At 35.6% G+C, this 18,647-nt stretch overlaps 1 protein-coding gene and 1 non-coding gene across 6 annotated transcripts in view; one reads left to right on the forward strand and one right to left on the reverse strand.

The window, feature by feature from the left end:
• Positions 1-18,647, forward strand: part of PPFIA2 (PTPRF interacting protein alpha 2) — a 452,934-nt gene that overhangs the window by 392,390 nt on the left and 41,897 nt on the right. For all 5 annotated transcript variants that reach the window (XM_049783353.1, XM_049783355.1, XM_049783354.1 and 2 more), the window contains 2 exons: positions 2,756-2,910; positions 10,354-10,447. In XM_049783353.1, coding sequence (XP_049639310.1) covers positions 2,756-2,910; positions 10,354-10,447 — 249 coding nt within the window. The remainder of the gene's footprint in view (positions 1-2,755; positions 2,911-10,353; positions 10,448-18,647) is intronic.
• LOC126023360 (small nucleolar RNA U3) lies at positions 17,256-17,465 on the reverse strand. Its single transcript, XR_007500504.1, has one exon. It is a non-coding gene; the product is annotated as a small nucleolar RNA U3 (small nucleolar RNA).

The following is an 18,647-nucleotide window of genomic DNA, read 5'->3' on the forward strand; positions in this document are numbered from 1 at the left end:
GCTGGGTGTGGCCGAAAAACAAAACAAAATAAACAAAAATAAAAGTGTTTACCTAAGTTTTTTATTTCTAATTAATTTTAATTAATTGCTTAATTGTGGCTTGGTTTCTAACCCATTTTATGAGACTAGGTCTTCTATTCCTATGCACATTAGCTACTAAATAGAGCCAATCTTTTTCTTTGTATTTTGCTGGGAGCTCCCAGATGTTGCTCAGTAGATCCAGGGTAGTCCCAGGAGATACTTGGTCAAGGAGGTAAGAGATTTAATGCAGGATTCTCAGGAAGAAATGTTGCTCAGAACCTGAAGCTTGAGGGTAATTAAAACCCAGGGATGCTTCAGGGCCTCTGTGACACAGCCAGCAATGCTCAAGAGCTTTGTAGGCCCTTGCTTCTATTTAAGCCTGAAAAAACTAGTAGTTCCAGGGGCCTGCTACCAATAAGGCATGTATCTTTTTAAAATTGTTTTATTTACTGTTTTATTTATTTATTTGTTTGTTTGTTTGATTGGTTGGTTGGTTTGGGGCTTGCTCAGGGAAAACTCCTGACTTTGTGCAGAGGAATCATTTCTAGTGGATCTTGGGGATGGAGTGTGGAGTGTTGGGGATCAGATCGAACTCAGGTTGACCATATGCAAGGAAAGTACCTTATCTACTATTCTATTGTTGATCTGGTCCCAGTAAGGCATGCATCAGAAGTCCTGAACTTGTCTTTATTGCCCCCAAACTGGAGCCAGTCTAAAGGAAGGAATTCTTAAGGAATAATTGGGGTCCAAGAATGTATCTCAGCTGAAGAGTACTTGCCATGTCTATGTGAGACCTAGGTTTTATACACACACACACACACACACACACACACACACACACACACACACACACATGCGCGCACAGAGAGAGAGAGAGAGAGAGAGAGACAGAGAGAGATACAGAGAAACTCTTTGTCTCTACAAAAATATAGCAAAATGAGATTTTAGACAACTTCCTAATTTTTGTTTATGCCACCAGTTATTTAAAATCTGAAACACCTCTGCCTCTCTCTGATTGACATGGAGCAGATTAGTTTGTATAACATCCTAGGGTGTCGCTGTTCCACTTACAGAAAATTCCTAGAATAAAAGATGAATCATATTTCCCAAAATATTAAAGAAAAATAATTTCACATGGGTGCATATTCCATTTGTCATAAGAACTCTATCTTGTGACTCTTTCTCTGCCTCAAGACTTGCAAACAGGGTGGGAGGGGAGGGAAGGGCGGGAGGTGGGCAGGCCGGCAGGCAGAGGAAAAAAAAAAAGAATTGCAAACAGAATTACACCATAATTTAGGAGCACACAATTTACATCTTAATGTGGGCCTTTAATGTCATCATTTGAAGCATTTCTAGGTAATTAATTGATGTATTGATGTAACAACATGAACTAACTTCATGATTAATATTTATTATTAATAAATATTTAAATAAGAACCTATCTTTTAGTGTGTGTCTGTAATAAAGACTTGAAAACAGCTCTTAGTGTTTATAGGTAGTTACTTTAGTTTTATTTTTTTAATATTAAAAGTAATCAATATTCCTGTTTCAAAATACATACATCCTGGGGCCAGAGCTGTAGCATAGGAGTAGGGGTTTGCCTTGCACATGGCTGACCTAGGAGAGACCACGGTTCGATCCCCTGGCATTCCATATGGTCCCCCAACCCAGGAGCGATTTCTGAGTGCATAGCCAGGAGTAACCCCTGACCATCACCGGATATGGCCCAACCCCCTCCCAAATACATCCTTCATTCTCCCAAACACAAGAACCTGTGTATTATAATATTTGAAAAAACTATGACTTTGAAGTTTTTGGAATTGAAACTCAGATTAATAATGGTGAATTGTGTGAAGATAGATTATCTATCATTCTACTGTAATAATTAATAGTTATAGGAAAAGTATAGAAATGTTTAACTTCTTTTTTTAATACTATGAAAAACATTTGATGCTTCTAAAAATACCTAAAAACTGCTTTTAAAAGTACATGGCGATCATAGAAATATGTTATTTTGCAGGCAAATTCCACTTAAAATTTAATAAGGCGCCAACAATGAAAGAAAACAAGTGAATAATTTCATTATATAATCTTAGTAGCTACAAGAGTAGCTTGGAAGACCATTATTTTTAATAGAGATTAAATATTTTAATATTGATTTTTTTACATAGGTTGTCCAGGGTTAGGGAAAGATGAAATTCCAAAAATGACACATATGCCCAAGAATAGAAGGCTGTTGAAAATGCACTTATTAGGAAAAGGAGTTAATAGTACAGCAGGAAGGTGCTTGCCTTGTGGCTGACTTGGGTTTTACATCTGGTCCCCAGTGCACCAATAGGAGAAATCCCTATGGGTAAAGCTAATTGTGATCCAAAACACACATACACATAATAAGAATCATGATAATGATAATATTAATAATATGATGCTGATAAAATAAATAGCATGTAGTAAATCAACCTTCATTCCTGATTAGATAGAGACTACATAGAAAATAAGACCAAATACATTTGGGGAAAATATATAATTTTTTCATAAAGAAAACTTGTCCCAGGGACTGTAAAACTCTAAACCTTAAAAGAGAAATACAGGGACTCCAGGAAGACAAGAGCATGGGAAGACTACTTCTCTCCTTCTCAACTTTATCAGGGAAACAAGGCTGGAAAACCTGTAGGGATTGCGTAGGGTGTGAAGTTGCATCCTAACAAGCTTTTCTCCCCTTTGTGTTTTGCAGCAGTCTCGCTGCCTCCCTGGAGCCAGAAGGCCTGGGGCTGGGTAGTGCTAATAGCAGTCAAGACTCCCTGCACAAAGCGCCCAAGAAGAAGGGCATTAAGTCATCGATCGGGCGCCTATTTGGGAAGAAAGAAAAGGCACGCTTGGGGCAGCTCCGTGAGTACCTGCTGCAGCCTCACGTGCTCATGTCAGTCAACTTTCCGACTCTATCTGTTTCTATTTTCTATCTTTCACTTCTTCCTTTTCCTTGCCAGGTTTTTGTAAACAGAATTCCATTAGAATCTAGGTTAGAATTTAGCTCAATACACTTGACAAAACTGCCCAGGAAGTTTCTTGTAAAATTTGGATCTTGTTGTGGAAGCTTCATACCTCAATCCCGTGTGTATTGGGTTATGTGGGTCTGGAAGCAATGCCGAAACAGAAATTAGGAAGATAAAGCGGGTTTAGGAACTATCCAACACAAGCTGTCTGCATATTTGTACCGGTAGACAGACATGTTAGCTGTGGGACCAAAACCGGAAAAATTCTCTCTGTCTTCATTGGGAAGAGTTGGACCATCCCCATGCGTGGAGAACAGGTAGGGATAGGGAGCCAATCTAGAGGTATTTCAAGGGCCAAGTAGGACAAACATTTGCAAAAAAGAATTATCCTGAATAAAGTAAGAACTGGTTACTCTGACAGTTTTTTTATTTGTTATGGCCAATCATAATTAGAATTTATTCAGTGCCAAATGTGCTCCATGCAAGGACTCTAGAAAACAAGTATTATTGCTGGCCTTGTGAATTGAGGAGTTAACTGCTATCTTAATCATTCTCATCCTATTGCTGATGTTTCAAAACCGGGTTAAAACTGTTGACATACTGCAAAATATGGACACGAAATAACAAGTACAATCATATAAATGTGAAATATTTTTGGTTGAAAAATGAAGAAGTCAAATGTAGAAAGTAAAACAGTGATTGGGGAGAGAAACAGGTGTCTGGCCTGTATTCAACCCAGTGAACACACAGTTCAATCCAGTGCCCACATAGCACCAATGCTCCTGAGCATTGGTGGATAGGATCTAGGGTAGTCTGGGTAACCCCCGGCACAATCCAACACAAGTACCATGGCAGCTTCAGGCCCTTGTATTGAAATGCCAAGCTGGCTGACAGAATCACAATTGGTGCCCTCAAAATTACCAAAGGCTATGTATGGGTGATAGGGGGAAAGAAAAATTGAAAAGTGAACCAAAAAATTCAAAAGAATTTTACAACTTAAAATAATTGTGTGACTCATCGAGCATACAATATAAGGGAACAAATTTCTTTCTTAAAAGTTTTTATAACTTGGGACCAGAGGGATACTGCTGCGGTAGGGTTCTTACCTTACTTACACGCTGCTGACCCAGGATGAACATGGTTTCGATCCCTGGCATTTCATATGGTTCCCCAAACAAGGATTGATTTCTGAGCACATAGCCAGGAATAACCCTTGAGTATCACTGGGTGTGGCCCAAAAATCAAAAAAAAATTTTTTTTATAACTTGTCACTAATTGACCCTATAACATATAAAGAGAGTAATAGAGGAGAAGGGCTGAAGCAGTTGTGTAGAGATTAATTTTCCTCTGTGTCAACTATTTCCCTGAAAGAAAGTATGAATAACTGGGGTTCTAGGATAGATCTGGAAGATTACTGAGCTGTGAAAACTTTTGTCCTTTTCTCTAGACAGGTAAAGTTAAACAGAGAGAGAGAGAGAGAGAGAGAGAGAGAGAGAGAGAGAGAGAGAGAGAGAGAGAGAGAGAGAGAGAGAGAGAGAGAGAGAGAGAACAGGAGTGAAAAATGCTGAGAAGACAAAGATAAAAATCTAAATGCCTATTGTAATTTGCAGTTATATTTTAAGTATTAGATCTCTCTTGGAAACTAAGAATAAAAGGTTATTGGAAAGTGGATATAAGCAAGAAATAACTTCCAGAATCCCATATTTGTGCCAGAATAACATGGTACATGATTTGAAAAGTACTTTTGTTAAAAGATATGAATGCAGGTCTATATTTTTTTGCACTGTATGTATTCAGATGGTAAGTGGATTTCCATGAGAATGTCTCAAAACTAATTGTGTATTTGCTTCAAACATCTTTATATACAGTAAAATGTAACATATGTGTGTGCATTGACACACAGCGACCAGAAAACTTGTCACATAAGATAACTAGGAACAAGGCTTCTGAATCTTGAGATTAGGGATTATGCTCCAGCAATTAGAATTCTGATTAGCTGGACTTTTAATTTTATGTGCAGGCGTTGACCTATTTTGAAACAAAGCAAATTAACTTGTGTTAAAAATAGCCACATCCTGTTTTAATGATTATTGTTTTATTGTACAATTGAAAGTTTGGGAAAGTGATGACTCCCATCTTCTTTTTACTAAGGGTAGTTTGAGCTATTTGTGAGTGTTAATTGTTCCAAATGAATTTCAGGAGTGTTTGATCCAATTCTTTGAAGAATGTCATGGGTATACTTAGAGGAATTGCATTAAATCTGTACAATATTTTGGGGTATATTGTCATTTTTATGATGTTAATTCTTCCAATCCATGAACAGGGCATGTGTCTCCATTTCACTGTGTCTTCTTTTATTTCTTGAAGCAGTGTGTTATAGTTTTCTTTGTATAGGTCCTTCACCTCTTTAGTTAAGTTGACTCGAAGGTCAACTAATGTGAATGGGATTTTTAGGGAGGGGTTAAGATTTTGGGCTGTATCCTGTGGTGCTCAAGGGTTATTCCTGGCTCTCTGCTCAGAACTATGCTGGGAGTCTTGAGGAATCATATGGTATACAGGGGATCAAACTCAGGTCCATCCCAGTCTGCAGCATTCAAGGAAAACACATTAGCACTGTGCTATCATTCCATCCCCCAAAGGACTGTTTTTTAGTGTCCATTTCTTCACTATCATTTTTGTGTATAAGGCCATTGATATTTTTGCGTGTTAACTTTGTAGCCTGTCACTTTGCTATATGATATAATATTTCTAGGAGTCATTAAAACAGTGTGGTTCTGGAATAAAGACAGACATTCAGATCATTGGAATAGAAGAGTATTCAGAAAATGGTTCCAAGACATGAAATCAATTAATCTTTGATAAAGAGGCAAGAAACACAAAATGGAGCAAGGAAAGCCTCTTCAACAAGTGGTGTTGGGACAACTCATCAGCCATATGCAAAAAAGCAAATCAGACTTCCATCTAAACCATGCACAAAGGCCAAACCTAAATGGATTTAAGATCTTGATACCAGAACCACAATGTAAATAGAAGAACATGTAGGTAAAACACTCATGACATTGAAACTAAAGGCATCTTTGAAGAGGAAATATCATTGTCCAAATAAGTGTAGCAGAGTTAAACAAATAGTTCTATTTGAAGCTGAAAGGCTTCTGCACTTCAAAAGAAACAGTGACTAGAATACAAAGTTCACCCACAGAACTGGAGAAATTATTCACTCAATACCCATCAGATAAGGGGCTGATATCGAAAATATACAAGGTACTTGTTGCAAATCAGCCCCTGATGAGGTTGACTGATGGAGGGATGGAGGATGAGGCCTTTCTCCTCCAGCTCTGACCACGCGTCTGTTACCCTGTTCAGCCAGCAGTTCTGAGGTGAATGAGGTGAGAAGAAAGCCAATAGGCAGTCAGGCTTCCGAAGAAAACAGCTCTTTATTCTATAAAGAGGCCAAAGCCAAAAGACCTAAGAATAGGCCCCAGGAAAAAAGGCCCCTCACCTTCCACAGACCCTTGCTTTTATGCCCCAGAATCAGGTACCACCCAATGGTGGGAGCAGAATCAGGTACCACCCTAGGGTGGGAGCAGAATGCCAGGTCACACCCTAGGGTAGGGCACAATCACCAATCAGGGTAGGGTCAGTAGCATAATAATCCCATAAAAATGTTTCCATACACAACAGTACTGACAGAACTTAACAAGAAAAAAACATCTAGCTCCATCAAAAAATGAGAATAATAAATGAATGGACACTTCCTCAAAGAAGAAATACAGATGGCCAAAAAGGCACATGAAAAAATTAGTAATCATCGGGGAGATGTAAATCAAAACAACAGTGAGTTACCACAGAGACTGATACATATCACTAAGAACAAAGAAATCAGTGCTGGAAGGGATGTGGGGAGAAAGGAACTCTTATTCACTGTTAGTGTGAATACCTAGTCCAACCTTTATGAAAAACAATATGGAGATGCCTCAAAAAACTGGAAATTGAGCTCCCATGTGATCCAGCTATCCCACTCCTAAGGGTGTACCCTAGGAACACACAAACACAATGTGCCTTCTGCATACCTATATTCATTACAGCACTATTTACAACAGACAGAATCTGGAAACAACCCTGATGCCTGACAACAGATGAATGGCTAAAGAAACTGTGGTACATATACACAATGGAATACTATACATGGATGGATATGAAACCTGTGTGAAATAAGTCAAAAGGAGAGACAGACACAGAATAGTCTCACTCATCTGTGGGATTTAAGAAAAATAAAAGACTTTATTGTAATAATAACCAGAGACAATACAGATGAGAGGTGGATGGTCCGGCTCACAATTTGAAGCTTACCACAAAGAGTGGTGATTGCAGTTAGAGAAATAACTACACTAACAACTATCATGAAAATAACAGTGAGTAAGAAAAATTGAATACCTATTTCAGAATACATGCAGGTTTGGGGGATGAGGGAGATGGGGGCATTGCTGGTGGGAAGGTTGCAATGATGCAGGGGGGGTGTTGTTTTTTATAACTGAAACCCAACTATAAACATGTTTGTAATCATGGTGCTTAAAATAAAGGTATTATAAAAATTAAATAAAATAAATATAATCACATCACATTAATTTCCATGATTGCTTGACAAATTTACTCAGAATTTGGTCAAAACAAACGGGCTGAGCCCCCATCTCTTGCCTGGGCAAAAAGCTGCAGCCACTGCTCCTGCTGAAGCATTCTATGCAGCCTTTTTTCTCCCACATCCCTTCACTGTGGACTCTTGCTTGTTACCTGTTTCAGCTTCAGAAAACCCCCAGCTTGAGGACACTACCTGCTCCCTGGCTGCTACAACCGTTTCTCAGACTCCACAAGAGCATAGTGTAGGATAAAAATGTACCTTGAATTTTATACCCCCTCATACTATTTCAAAAGACTTAAAGGGGATATCTATGTTTTCTTTGTATGTTTCTTTAGAAGCACTAGGAGTTATCTTAGTGCTTATTTCCATATGTAGAAGTAGCCTCCCCCATCCCTTTTTTTTTGATCTGCTTAGTAGGAAATTGTAGTAAAAAAAAGTCTTGCTTGGGATACAAGCTCAGGTTAAAATCAAGGCATAGAAACTGTATAGCTTGTTATTTTTAACCCCAAATGCACCATCAGTATAGTATGGCATTGTTTCTTTTTGCATAGACACACCAATATGGGTAAATCTTATTTATAGAAAGAAGTTCTTACCTAATAGGGAGAAGAACTCATAAATTTATAATGCAGGAGTACCTTTCACCCAGAACATTAGTCAAAAGGTCATGACTTAGGCCTCAATCAATTGGACATTTACTATTCAACCCCAAATCCCAACTTTAGAACTGGCAGTTTCCTGCACCAGCACCAGGAATCAAACTCACTCTGGGGGAAGTCCTCTAACATCAACTTGCTCTAGCAAGTTCATATGGCACCCTGATGATGATGAGATAATAATAATTTGATTTAAAAGCGGGTTGCCCTACCTCACCACCACCTATCTGAGATGAAATCAGAAGACCCTCCATCCTAAGATATGTGCTAAAACCAAGATCACTAATTACAGAAGACTGCCTACAAGAAAAACCTTGGGGTTGGACAACTAACATACCTGTAGTCTTAGTCTTATGACAGTATGCTTTATGGGTGGAGACACCCTGTATCTCTTAAGCCAAAGGAATTTTCTTTTTAATTTTCCCAATAACACTCTGCCTATTCAAAACAAAACAAAACAAAACAACAACAACAACAACAAAAAAAAAACCTTGCCACATCTGCCAACCATTTAAATATTTTTCTTATTATTTTAATCTTATTTATATCTTCTAGTTAGGGACTCCTGCCTTTTTCATAGAACCTTAAAACTTGAATCTGGGCTGGAGAGATAGCACAGTAGTAGGGCATTTGCTTTGCTATCAGCCAATCCAGGATGGATGGTGGTTCGAATCCTGGTAACATATATGGTCCCCTGTGCCTGCCAGGAGCAATTTCTGAACTCAGAGGCAGTAGTAACCCCTGAACACCACTGGATGTGACAAAAAAAAAAAGAACTTGAATCTAGTTCTGCTTCATATTTATATGTCTTCCTACAAATTGAGAAAAGAAAAATGAAAGTGGATTTGATCCAGGGGCCAAGTGGTATCAGGATCATTGAGTAAAAGGAAAAGTTCAGATCTAAATACCCAAAGTCAATGACAGTAGAATCAAGACCAAACTATATAACAAGATAAACACAAAATGGACCTGTTACACTAATTGTCCGGGAGGTTAAGGGTGGAGGTATGAGATGCATGCTGGGAACTATGGTGGAGGAAGGTCAACACAGTGGAGGGACTGACCCTAATTCACTGTCACTATTTGCCTGAAATATTCCTATGAAAGACTTGTAATTCACAATGCCTCCAATAAAATATTAAAACAAAAAGGTTCTGAGCTTGGACTATGACATCACTGTGACAAAATGTTGAAATGGGGCATGGATGGAAATGGATGGAAACATTAGGCAGAATTTCTAGCTGGAGAAAAACCCCATCATAATGCTAATGATATAATTCTATCACGTTTGAATCAGTTCTGATTGAATTTATTACACACCCTTAATAAACCATTGTAGTTCCTAGGTGTATTCTTCAGAAAGCTTACAGACTAAGTGGCAAGAAATTATTAACTATAACTGTAGTGTGTTTAAATATAGATGAATAGAGTGGATTGATGCAAAAGAGGTCAGGTGTGAATCCTGATCACAGAGCCATAGTTTCTTCACCCAGTTAATAGCTCGTGGACACGAGGGTTGTTTGAACTGTCTGGCTATCATGAATGGTGCTGCAATACATAGTGGAACACTGATGTCTTTTGTTAATGGAATGTTTGAGAATAGCACTAGATATTTATTGATGTGTGGCCTATTCCTTTCTTCAAATAGGAAGTCACAATCCTGATAATGCTAATAATATTGTAAACCAAAAGTCAATGAATAAATTTCCTATTCTTTCCATATATTTAAAAAGAACCTCACTTTATTCCCAGAAATATGCATATACTCTTACTTTTCATGAAAAATTAGAAAGATAGAACTGGAGGCCAGTGTCCTATTTATCCTAGTTTACAGGCTACATGGTATCTTGTCAGCAGGTATAATTTGAAAGGTCCATTAATAGGAACATGATTTTTCATTCTTTCAGATTGTTTTTTTCCTTACATTGTATGTTGGCTTGGAAATAACAAGACAACATTGTGATATGGACACTCATGCAGGGCAAAATGTAACCTGGGGATAGGTTCCTGGGGTCCCGGCTCACATGAATGGTTTCCTTTCCAACAGGGGGTTTTATGGAGACTGAGGCTGCAGCTCAAGAATCCCTGGGGGTAAGCAAACTCGGAACCCAGGCAGAGAAGGACAGAAGATTGAAGAAAAAGTAGGTTTGGAGATTTATTTTCTCTCATCTTTCTCATGTTATTTATTCTATCATGGTAAGGAATAGAAAAAGAAAATAGAGGCTTGGTAACTAAATACTAGTCTGTGGCTGCTAGATATTGCCCTGTGGTTTTCTAACCATTTTAGTGTTTTTATTTCTTGTCTATAAATAGCTACTGAGAAAGACGTTTTAAAAGTCTTTGGCTTGCCATCTAATTGGGCAGAAATTTTTCTCAATTCTATTTAAAAATAGGAAATGCAATATTTAATTGGATGCTAAGTTAATGGTAACATTAATGTTAAGTTAATGTTAATTTCGATATATTTTATTGGATGCTAAGGTTGATTAATATGATAAAATGAGTGTGCTATCAAACTGTATGTTCTCTTTAGCCATGATTAACTTGTCTCATATTAACGTGGAGCATTTAAAAGCAGAATATTTCTCTCACTGATGGAACATACATTTATTTTAGACTTACAGCATATTGTTTTGCATCTATCAGGAAACTGATAGTGGATCATTTTATTCATATATAATATGGAACATTTTAGGTGACTTAAAATCTTGGCACTATTTGGGTCCTAGCAGCTGTTGAAAAGCCTGTGAGTCTATAAGAAGCCTATTTTAAATACATAGTAACATATTCAATAGTTAAATCATATCTCAAGAATGTTCATTACTTTTTCATTATTATTCTAACGAATATGTTCAGATGTTAGGAGAATAGGGGTTAATCAAATTTCCCTCTGTCTTTCCTCTCACTTGCTTTGCATAGATTTATTAACAATTGAGGAATTTATTAAAAAAATTTATTAAAAAATTTAAAAAAAATAGTGAGATGAACTCACTATTTGCAGGACAGCTAATTGTTTCATTAATTGTTTCAATATTTTATTAATTATTGTGCTTAAAAAACAAATTTAGAACAAATACTGCACATAAAAAGTGACTGAAAGCATTGCTTTTTTAATACAATTCATTACTAGTAACTAGTCCTATGTACTATCATCTATATCTTTATAGGTCATGGCCCTTTCAAGTTTTCCAAGTGTGTAATAGGTTATTTTCAAAAATGTGTTTTTCGGGGGCCCTAGAGATAGCATGGAGGTAGGGCGTTTGCCTTGCATGTGGAAGGACAGTAGTTCAAATCCGGCATCCCATATGGTCCCCCGAGCCTGCCAGGAGTGATTTCTGAGCATAGAGCCAGGAGTAACCACTGAGCGCTGCCAGGTGTGACCCCAAGAATGTGTTTCAGGGTCTGGAGTTTTAGCACAGCGGTAGAGCATTTGCCTTGCTTGAGGCTGACATGAAAGAAACCTGGGTTTGATCCCTGGCATCCCATGTGGTCTCCCGAGCCTGCCAGGAGTGATTTCTGAGCACAGAGCCAGGAGTAACCCCTGATCTCTGCAGGGTCCTGGGCCAAAAACAAACAAAAAGAACGTGTTTCAAAGCATAGAATTCTAAGTTATAGTTAAAGTTTTGAGGCTATTTCACCAACTTCTAGAGCACTCACTGAGGATATTTTGATATTATTTCAATGTAAGTGAAATGGTGGCTTTTCTTTATTCCTACTAGGAGAATGATTCCGAATATGGAAAAAAATATTTCTGAAAATTTCGACTTTGTTAGACTTTTTAAAAATTATCTTTAGACTAAAGGACATTTGGTTTTAATTTTTTAATTCATTTAATTATACAGGAATAAGAAAATCAAAACCTAGGCTAGCTATTGAACGTGATTCATTTTGTTTATAATTTAATTGTCACGTCTCACAATGAAATATTTAAAAAATTATTAAAAATCGGCCCAGGGTTATATTTAGATTTCATATAAAACTCATTATTGAGTCAATATATTCTATCACTAATACTGTTGGAGACTAAAATAAATGTCCTTTTCAAGGTACCAAAATTAGGCATCCAATAGCATCCTGATTTAATAAAATTAAATTAAGATTCAGCTTTGTTTAACCTCAGATACTAATATTAATTGTGTGGAATCATTAAAATATCAAAAGATTTAATAATCAACTTCATTTAAATATGTCTAATTATCACATTTTGAATGACGTCATGTTATCTTTAAGTATACTTAATTATATTCTTTTTAGATTTTACATTTGCTGGGCTTATTTTAAGATAAGACAAAAAGTTAATTTGTTTCATTGAAAAAATGAACAAAAATGTGGGTAACTTCTTTTAAAAATGTTAAGCAGTATATATATTATATTTGCCTAATTTCAATGACTGATTTACTACATTCTATATATTAATAAGCAAGTTGATATTTCCTATATAAAGTATTTAAATATACCTAAGTTTACTCTTCTAAAACTTTATATGAGATTAGATCCTGTAAGAACTAGCAAAATGGAAAATTCTTATTTTTCAACTTTGCTAGAACGTCAGTTATCTACAATCAATAATTTCTGTGAATTTAAATTTGATTAGTAAAAATATTCTTTAAATAATTTGGTATCACACATTATTTTTCAAATCATATGAAAGTGATGCTGTCAGAAAATGTCTTTTATGACATTCTAATTCCTTGTAAAGTTAAGACTTTTATTAACTGCCCCAAACAGATCTCTAAATAGTGATACATATACTACCATCCAACAGATTAAAGCACATACATTATTGGCTCTTTTTATATTTCTAACCATTTTGCTTTTAATAAGAAAATAACAAAAAATGAGAAATGCACAATAAGGGATCTGTTATAACATCTGCTCTTAAAGAAAATCTTGTCAACCTTTTTACTAAGTTGGATGTTTTCATGAAGCTTATTTTTACCTTCAACAAGGTATCTTATCTCAGCCTCAAGCTCTCTAATTTTGGGACAGCTCTGTTTACTTTCTTTGCATTATCTTTTCCATAACTTCCTTTAAGGATTCAATTCCATTAATTATCCAAGAGTTAACAAATCATAATCGTGTCAAGATGAAACTCTTCCACTGACTATTTGGGCATTCACTTTAGTATTCTTATCTTTCCAATAAAACATGGATTTTTCCCCTATATCCTGCCTGCTAGCATAACTCTCTCAATAATTAATGAATGAATTACTGTTAGTCTCAAAAGTGTAGTTCCATGGTGAAATTTTGATTCTCCATTATTTCTTTCACTCTTTTTGGATTGTCTCTACTTCCTGTGATCTTGTTCAATATCCACCCATCTCATTAAACTCTTACAACTTGATATGAATTACAGGTTAGTAAACACTAAACATAGTCATCATGTCTAAGAGATATTTTATCAATTAGATCCAAGAGCAGATCTCTTCTCTTCTATCCCAGACACTTGATTATTGAGAAGATATAACACATATTCTCCATAACTCTCCCTTGCCAATATTTAGATAAAAATCTAAATTAGTTTGCTCAGAAAAGCCAAAGATTCATACAACTACAAAAATTAACTGGACATTGTAATAGAAGGTAATAAAAGATTAGAAAAGAAAACCTTAAGAACTTGAGAGATAGTATAGTAGTTAAGTAAGGCTCTTGCTTTGCACACGGTCAACCTCTTTCTATTCCCCACATGTCCTATGGTCTCCTGAACCCGACCGGGAGTGATCCCTGAGTACAGAAACAGGAGTAAATGCTGAGCATATCCAGATATAATCCAAAGCCCAAACAAAAACAAACAAAAGACACAATGAATTTACATCATTAGATACATCAAAAGCCTCAATTTCTGAATGTTCTTTGTTTTCCCCACTTTTGTATAAAGTCTAGACAGGAAAGCATATCTCTTATGCTTTCTACTTCTGTGGATTTTAAAATTTATATTTTAGAATGTGGTCATGGAATCATTTATCTTTAATAGTAAGAAAAGGAGCAAATCTTTAGAAATCAAAATGTCAACTGAAACATTTACAGACTTGTTTCTATATGACTTAGGTATATGAAAAAGAGGGAGCATTTCTAAATCTGGTCCTGTAAATTAGATAAACTAATTGGCACATGAAAATTTGGCTAACCAAAGGTGTCTATTCATATATGTAACCTCCTTGTTTCCTTAAAATAGCAGTATTGGAAATAATATATCAATGTTACTTTAGAATCAAATACTATGAATTTATTTACAGGGAAGAGCGTGAAATTTTATTTCATCAGCATCTTTTCCTAAAAGAGTTCTTAAAATATCAATATTAAATGCATTTATATTAATATGCATCATTTTCTGAATTCTTTTTTTTCCCTTTTTCTTTTTTTTGGGGGGGTCACACCCAGCAGTGCTCAGGGATTACTCCTGGCTCTGCACTCAAAAATTGCTCCTTGCAGGCAATGGGGACCATGTGTGATGCTGGAATTCGAACAACCATCTGTCCTGCGTTGGCCACGTGCAAGGCAAATGCAAATGCCCTACCGTTGCACTATCTCTCTGGCCTCTATCTGAATTATTTTTCTATTAAGATATATAACTGCCAATTTTCCCTATCACTATTTATAAATATAATGACAGGGTGAGTTTCAAACTCTCTGAATTCTAAGAGATACGAAGATAAATATTACACTTGAATTGAATATTCCCCAAGTATAGCATTATTTGTTATAAATATATTTCTTTAGATTTTTGCTGGTTTACACTTTACTCTTAGTTGTTTATTGTTTTACTCTTAGTTGTGTTTCCAAGTTAATATTCTTTTGTACATAATACATAATTTATGAAAATTTATATTTTCCCTTTGATATTTTTGCTATCATTACTCTGATATTTTTCTTTTATCTTTGGAGCTATATATTATTCAATTTGTTTTATTTTTACTTTACATTTTAAAGAATACTTCTGCTTAAATTCTTACATGTATTTATGTGCAGGATATTCACTTCTATATTCAATCATGTTTGTAAATATTTGATATTTACAGAGAATTGTGGCATTGAAAGCAGAAGTTGTCTTTTGCATAAGTAATATATCTTCTAGTATGATAGTCTTTGGTAGTCAGTAAACATATTAAAATGGAAAGAATACTAAATAGGTGATTATTTCTTTCTAGAAACTTAGATAACTAAAGCTTTATATTGGTTGTATCTGCTAATGAGTTCTTCCCATATAGTCATTTTTATTAAAATATTTTAATAGTATTTTTATTAAAACAGAGGTTGTTGAAATGATTTTTATTTTGAGATTTAAATTAAAATATACTATGTGAATGTGAATATACAGACTAATTTATCATTCACTCATTAGTAACAATAAATTAAGATGTATTTTTATGCATTTCTGAATTAATCCAAGATGAATTTTATATTCACTGCTAACTGGTTATGGAATTTTATACCCACTGCTAACTGGTTATGGAATTCATATTTGAAATCAAATTTTCAACATCATTAATATTAAAGTAACATTCTAAATCAACTTTCACTGCTTCTCCAGAGAAGCAACTTTCTCCTTGAAATTTGGCTGCCTCGCAGTTAATGAGCCTTTGTATTATAACTTTAAAGCCACAAAAGTCAAGTTCTATGGATTTAGTTAATTGATTTCCATTGCAATTCTCAGGGTGTCTTTCAGTGCATAATCTTGAATGTGTACTGAGACCACACTTCCAGTTTTGGACATTTGATAGATTCAGAGTTTACATATCTAAGTTGAATAAATATCACTGAAACCATTCTTAAAGTTATCATAGAAATTTCACAATATTTTTTAGTTAGTATATATTTATCAAGTCTCTGGAAGAATTTAAATTTTTTAATGAGCTACATCCCCAGGGTTAAGTTTTGAAATGTCCTAGAGCTTCAACCTGATTTTTTATTCAAGTAATACTATAGATACATTGTAAATGACTTTGCTTGCCTCACAAAAATAGATTATGCAAGCACATTCTAGGAACTGAATCTGGCTCAATAAAGCAAAAAGGAGCCCATCATAGGTAATATAAGAGTTATTTCAGAAATTGTATGAATAGCTGACATTATGTGTTATTTTTCAAACTTGTTATCAAGTCTATTTTCTATTTTAGCCCATTCTAACTTATTTATTCAAAATATAAGGTGTCTGACTTATTTAGGTTTTGGGCACACCCAATGATGCTCAGGGTTTACTTCTGGCGAGCTTGAGGGACCATGTGGGATGTCACAGATCAAACTCCGGTCAGTTGGATGAAAGGCAACTGTACTATCACTTTGTTCCTCCCACCCTCCATTCTACTGTTTAAGTATTTAGGCAAAAAGATTTGATTGGCTGCATATGAAACCACTATTTATATTCCATCAATTAGTCCTAGTAATAATTTAGTGCTAACTACTGGGTAGCAGTTTTAGATGACCAACCTAGGTTAATCTATTAAAAAGTCTATTGAAAATCATGGAAATTTAGTGTTCTCAATAATTCTCTAGGAAAATGTGTCTCAGTTGTTTATCTAACACTCCAGAAGCCTATGTTTTCTTCTTGCACTGAGTCAATTGTTACCTTACCAGCTAATCATGGCTAGCTTGTCTACCTCTGATCCTGTACAATCATAAAATTTCCTGAGTAGGGGCCAAAGAGATGTATAGTGGGTAAAGTGCTTACCTTACACATAGACAACCGAAAATAAAAGCAAACGGACAAAGAGCCCAGAACATAAAAAAATAACATTATCCAAAGGATATCTAAAGCAAAATTACATTGAAATATGTGAAGAAATATAAGGAGAAGTAAATTAAATATGTGAGAGATGCAAAGATGCATGTATATATGTATATATATTCGTAAGTAAATAAATGAAAGATAAATTTGGTTTATTTTAAGGCAAACATCAAGCACAGAAGGATTTGAGTTGCTGTTATGGGCTATTGATACAATGTGTTTTTGTTTTTTTGGGTTTTTTTCCTCTATCCCTTCCAAAGGAAGGGAAGAACGCTCATCAGTGGCAAGAGGCTGTCACAGAAGTGATACCTAGTGCTGGCTTCACACTCAGGAGAGGACGCTCTGGCTCCTCCTCATAACTTTGGGTGCTCTACAGGATCAGAAAAACTTCTCTAGTCACATACTATAGAAATGATCCCTGAAAGTATAGTCTTTACAATGTTAATATATTTTATGTAGTTCAACAATACTAATGTGTATTGTAAACTGTAAACTCCATGTTTTCTACTGAGGAGAGTCATTTTTCACATGTAAATAGAAAACCAAAAGTTAATAAAAAGAGGGCCCGGAGAGATAGCACAGCGGCATTTGCCTTGTAAGCAGCCAATTCAGGACCAAAGGTGATTGGTTCGAACCCGGTGTCCCACATGGTCCCCCGTGCCTGCCAGGAGCTATTTCTAAGCAGACAGCCAGGAGTAACCTCTGAGCACCGCCGGGTGTGACCCAAAAAACAAACAAAGAAACACAAAAAAAGTTAATAAAAAGAAATTCAAACTTGGGGCCCGGAGAGATAGCACAGCGGTGTTTGCCTTGCAAGCAGCCGATCCAGGACCTAAGGTGGTTGGTTCGAATCCCGGTGTCCCATATGGACCCCCGTGCCTGCCAGGAGCTATTTCTGAGCAGATAGCCAGGAGTAACCCCTGAACACCACCGGGTGTGGCCCAAAAAACAAAACAAAAAAAATTCAAACTAAATATTATGTGGACATTTCTAAATAAATCCATATCATCCTGGATGAATGGAATGTGCAATAACTTTCACCCATTTAACTTGGATATTTGAATAATATGTTTCCTTTCTTCAAGAAGATTGTGAAAAACTATACCTAGAAAAAATTATTATACCTAAACACTTTAAGAGGTTTGTATCTCTTTTCTAAGATTTTGAATAAAATGAGAAAGTGCCACAATCTGAAAGTCCCCAAATATCCCTATTTAAAAGTGATTACAAACTTAAAGGTAAACTCCCTTTCTATTTCCAAAATGTATGTAAAGTATTTATTAGATTATAATATGACTAATAGGAAAGAGGGTTTTTTTATAATCAAAATAAATAGCCTAGTTTTTAACAATTATCTCAAATGTTTTCAGGCATGATATGAAAGAAAATATCGTATGTTGAATATAGAAAACAATTTTATTTAGTTTTATATTCATTATTTATGATAGTGGGTGATTTGCACCACACATGTTGCTCTTCAGTGCTTGCTCATGACTATATGTTCAGGGATTACTCTTGGTGGTACTCAAAGAACCTTTTGTGATGCCAACATCAATAGAGAGTCACATGCAAAGCAAGCACCTATACTCAGTACTTATTCCCTGAATTAACTATCT

Source organism: Suncus etruscus, chromosome 11 (assembly GCF_024139225.1).
Source record: "Suncus etruscus isolate mSunEtr1 chromosome 11, mSunEtr1.pri.cur, whole genome shotgun sequence".
Taxonomy (NCBI): Eukaryota; Metazoa; Chordata; class Mammalia; order Eulipotyphla; family Soricidae; genus Suncus; species Suncus etruscus.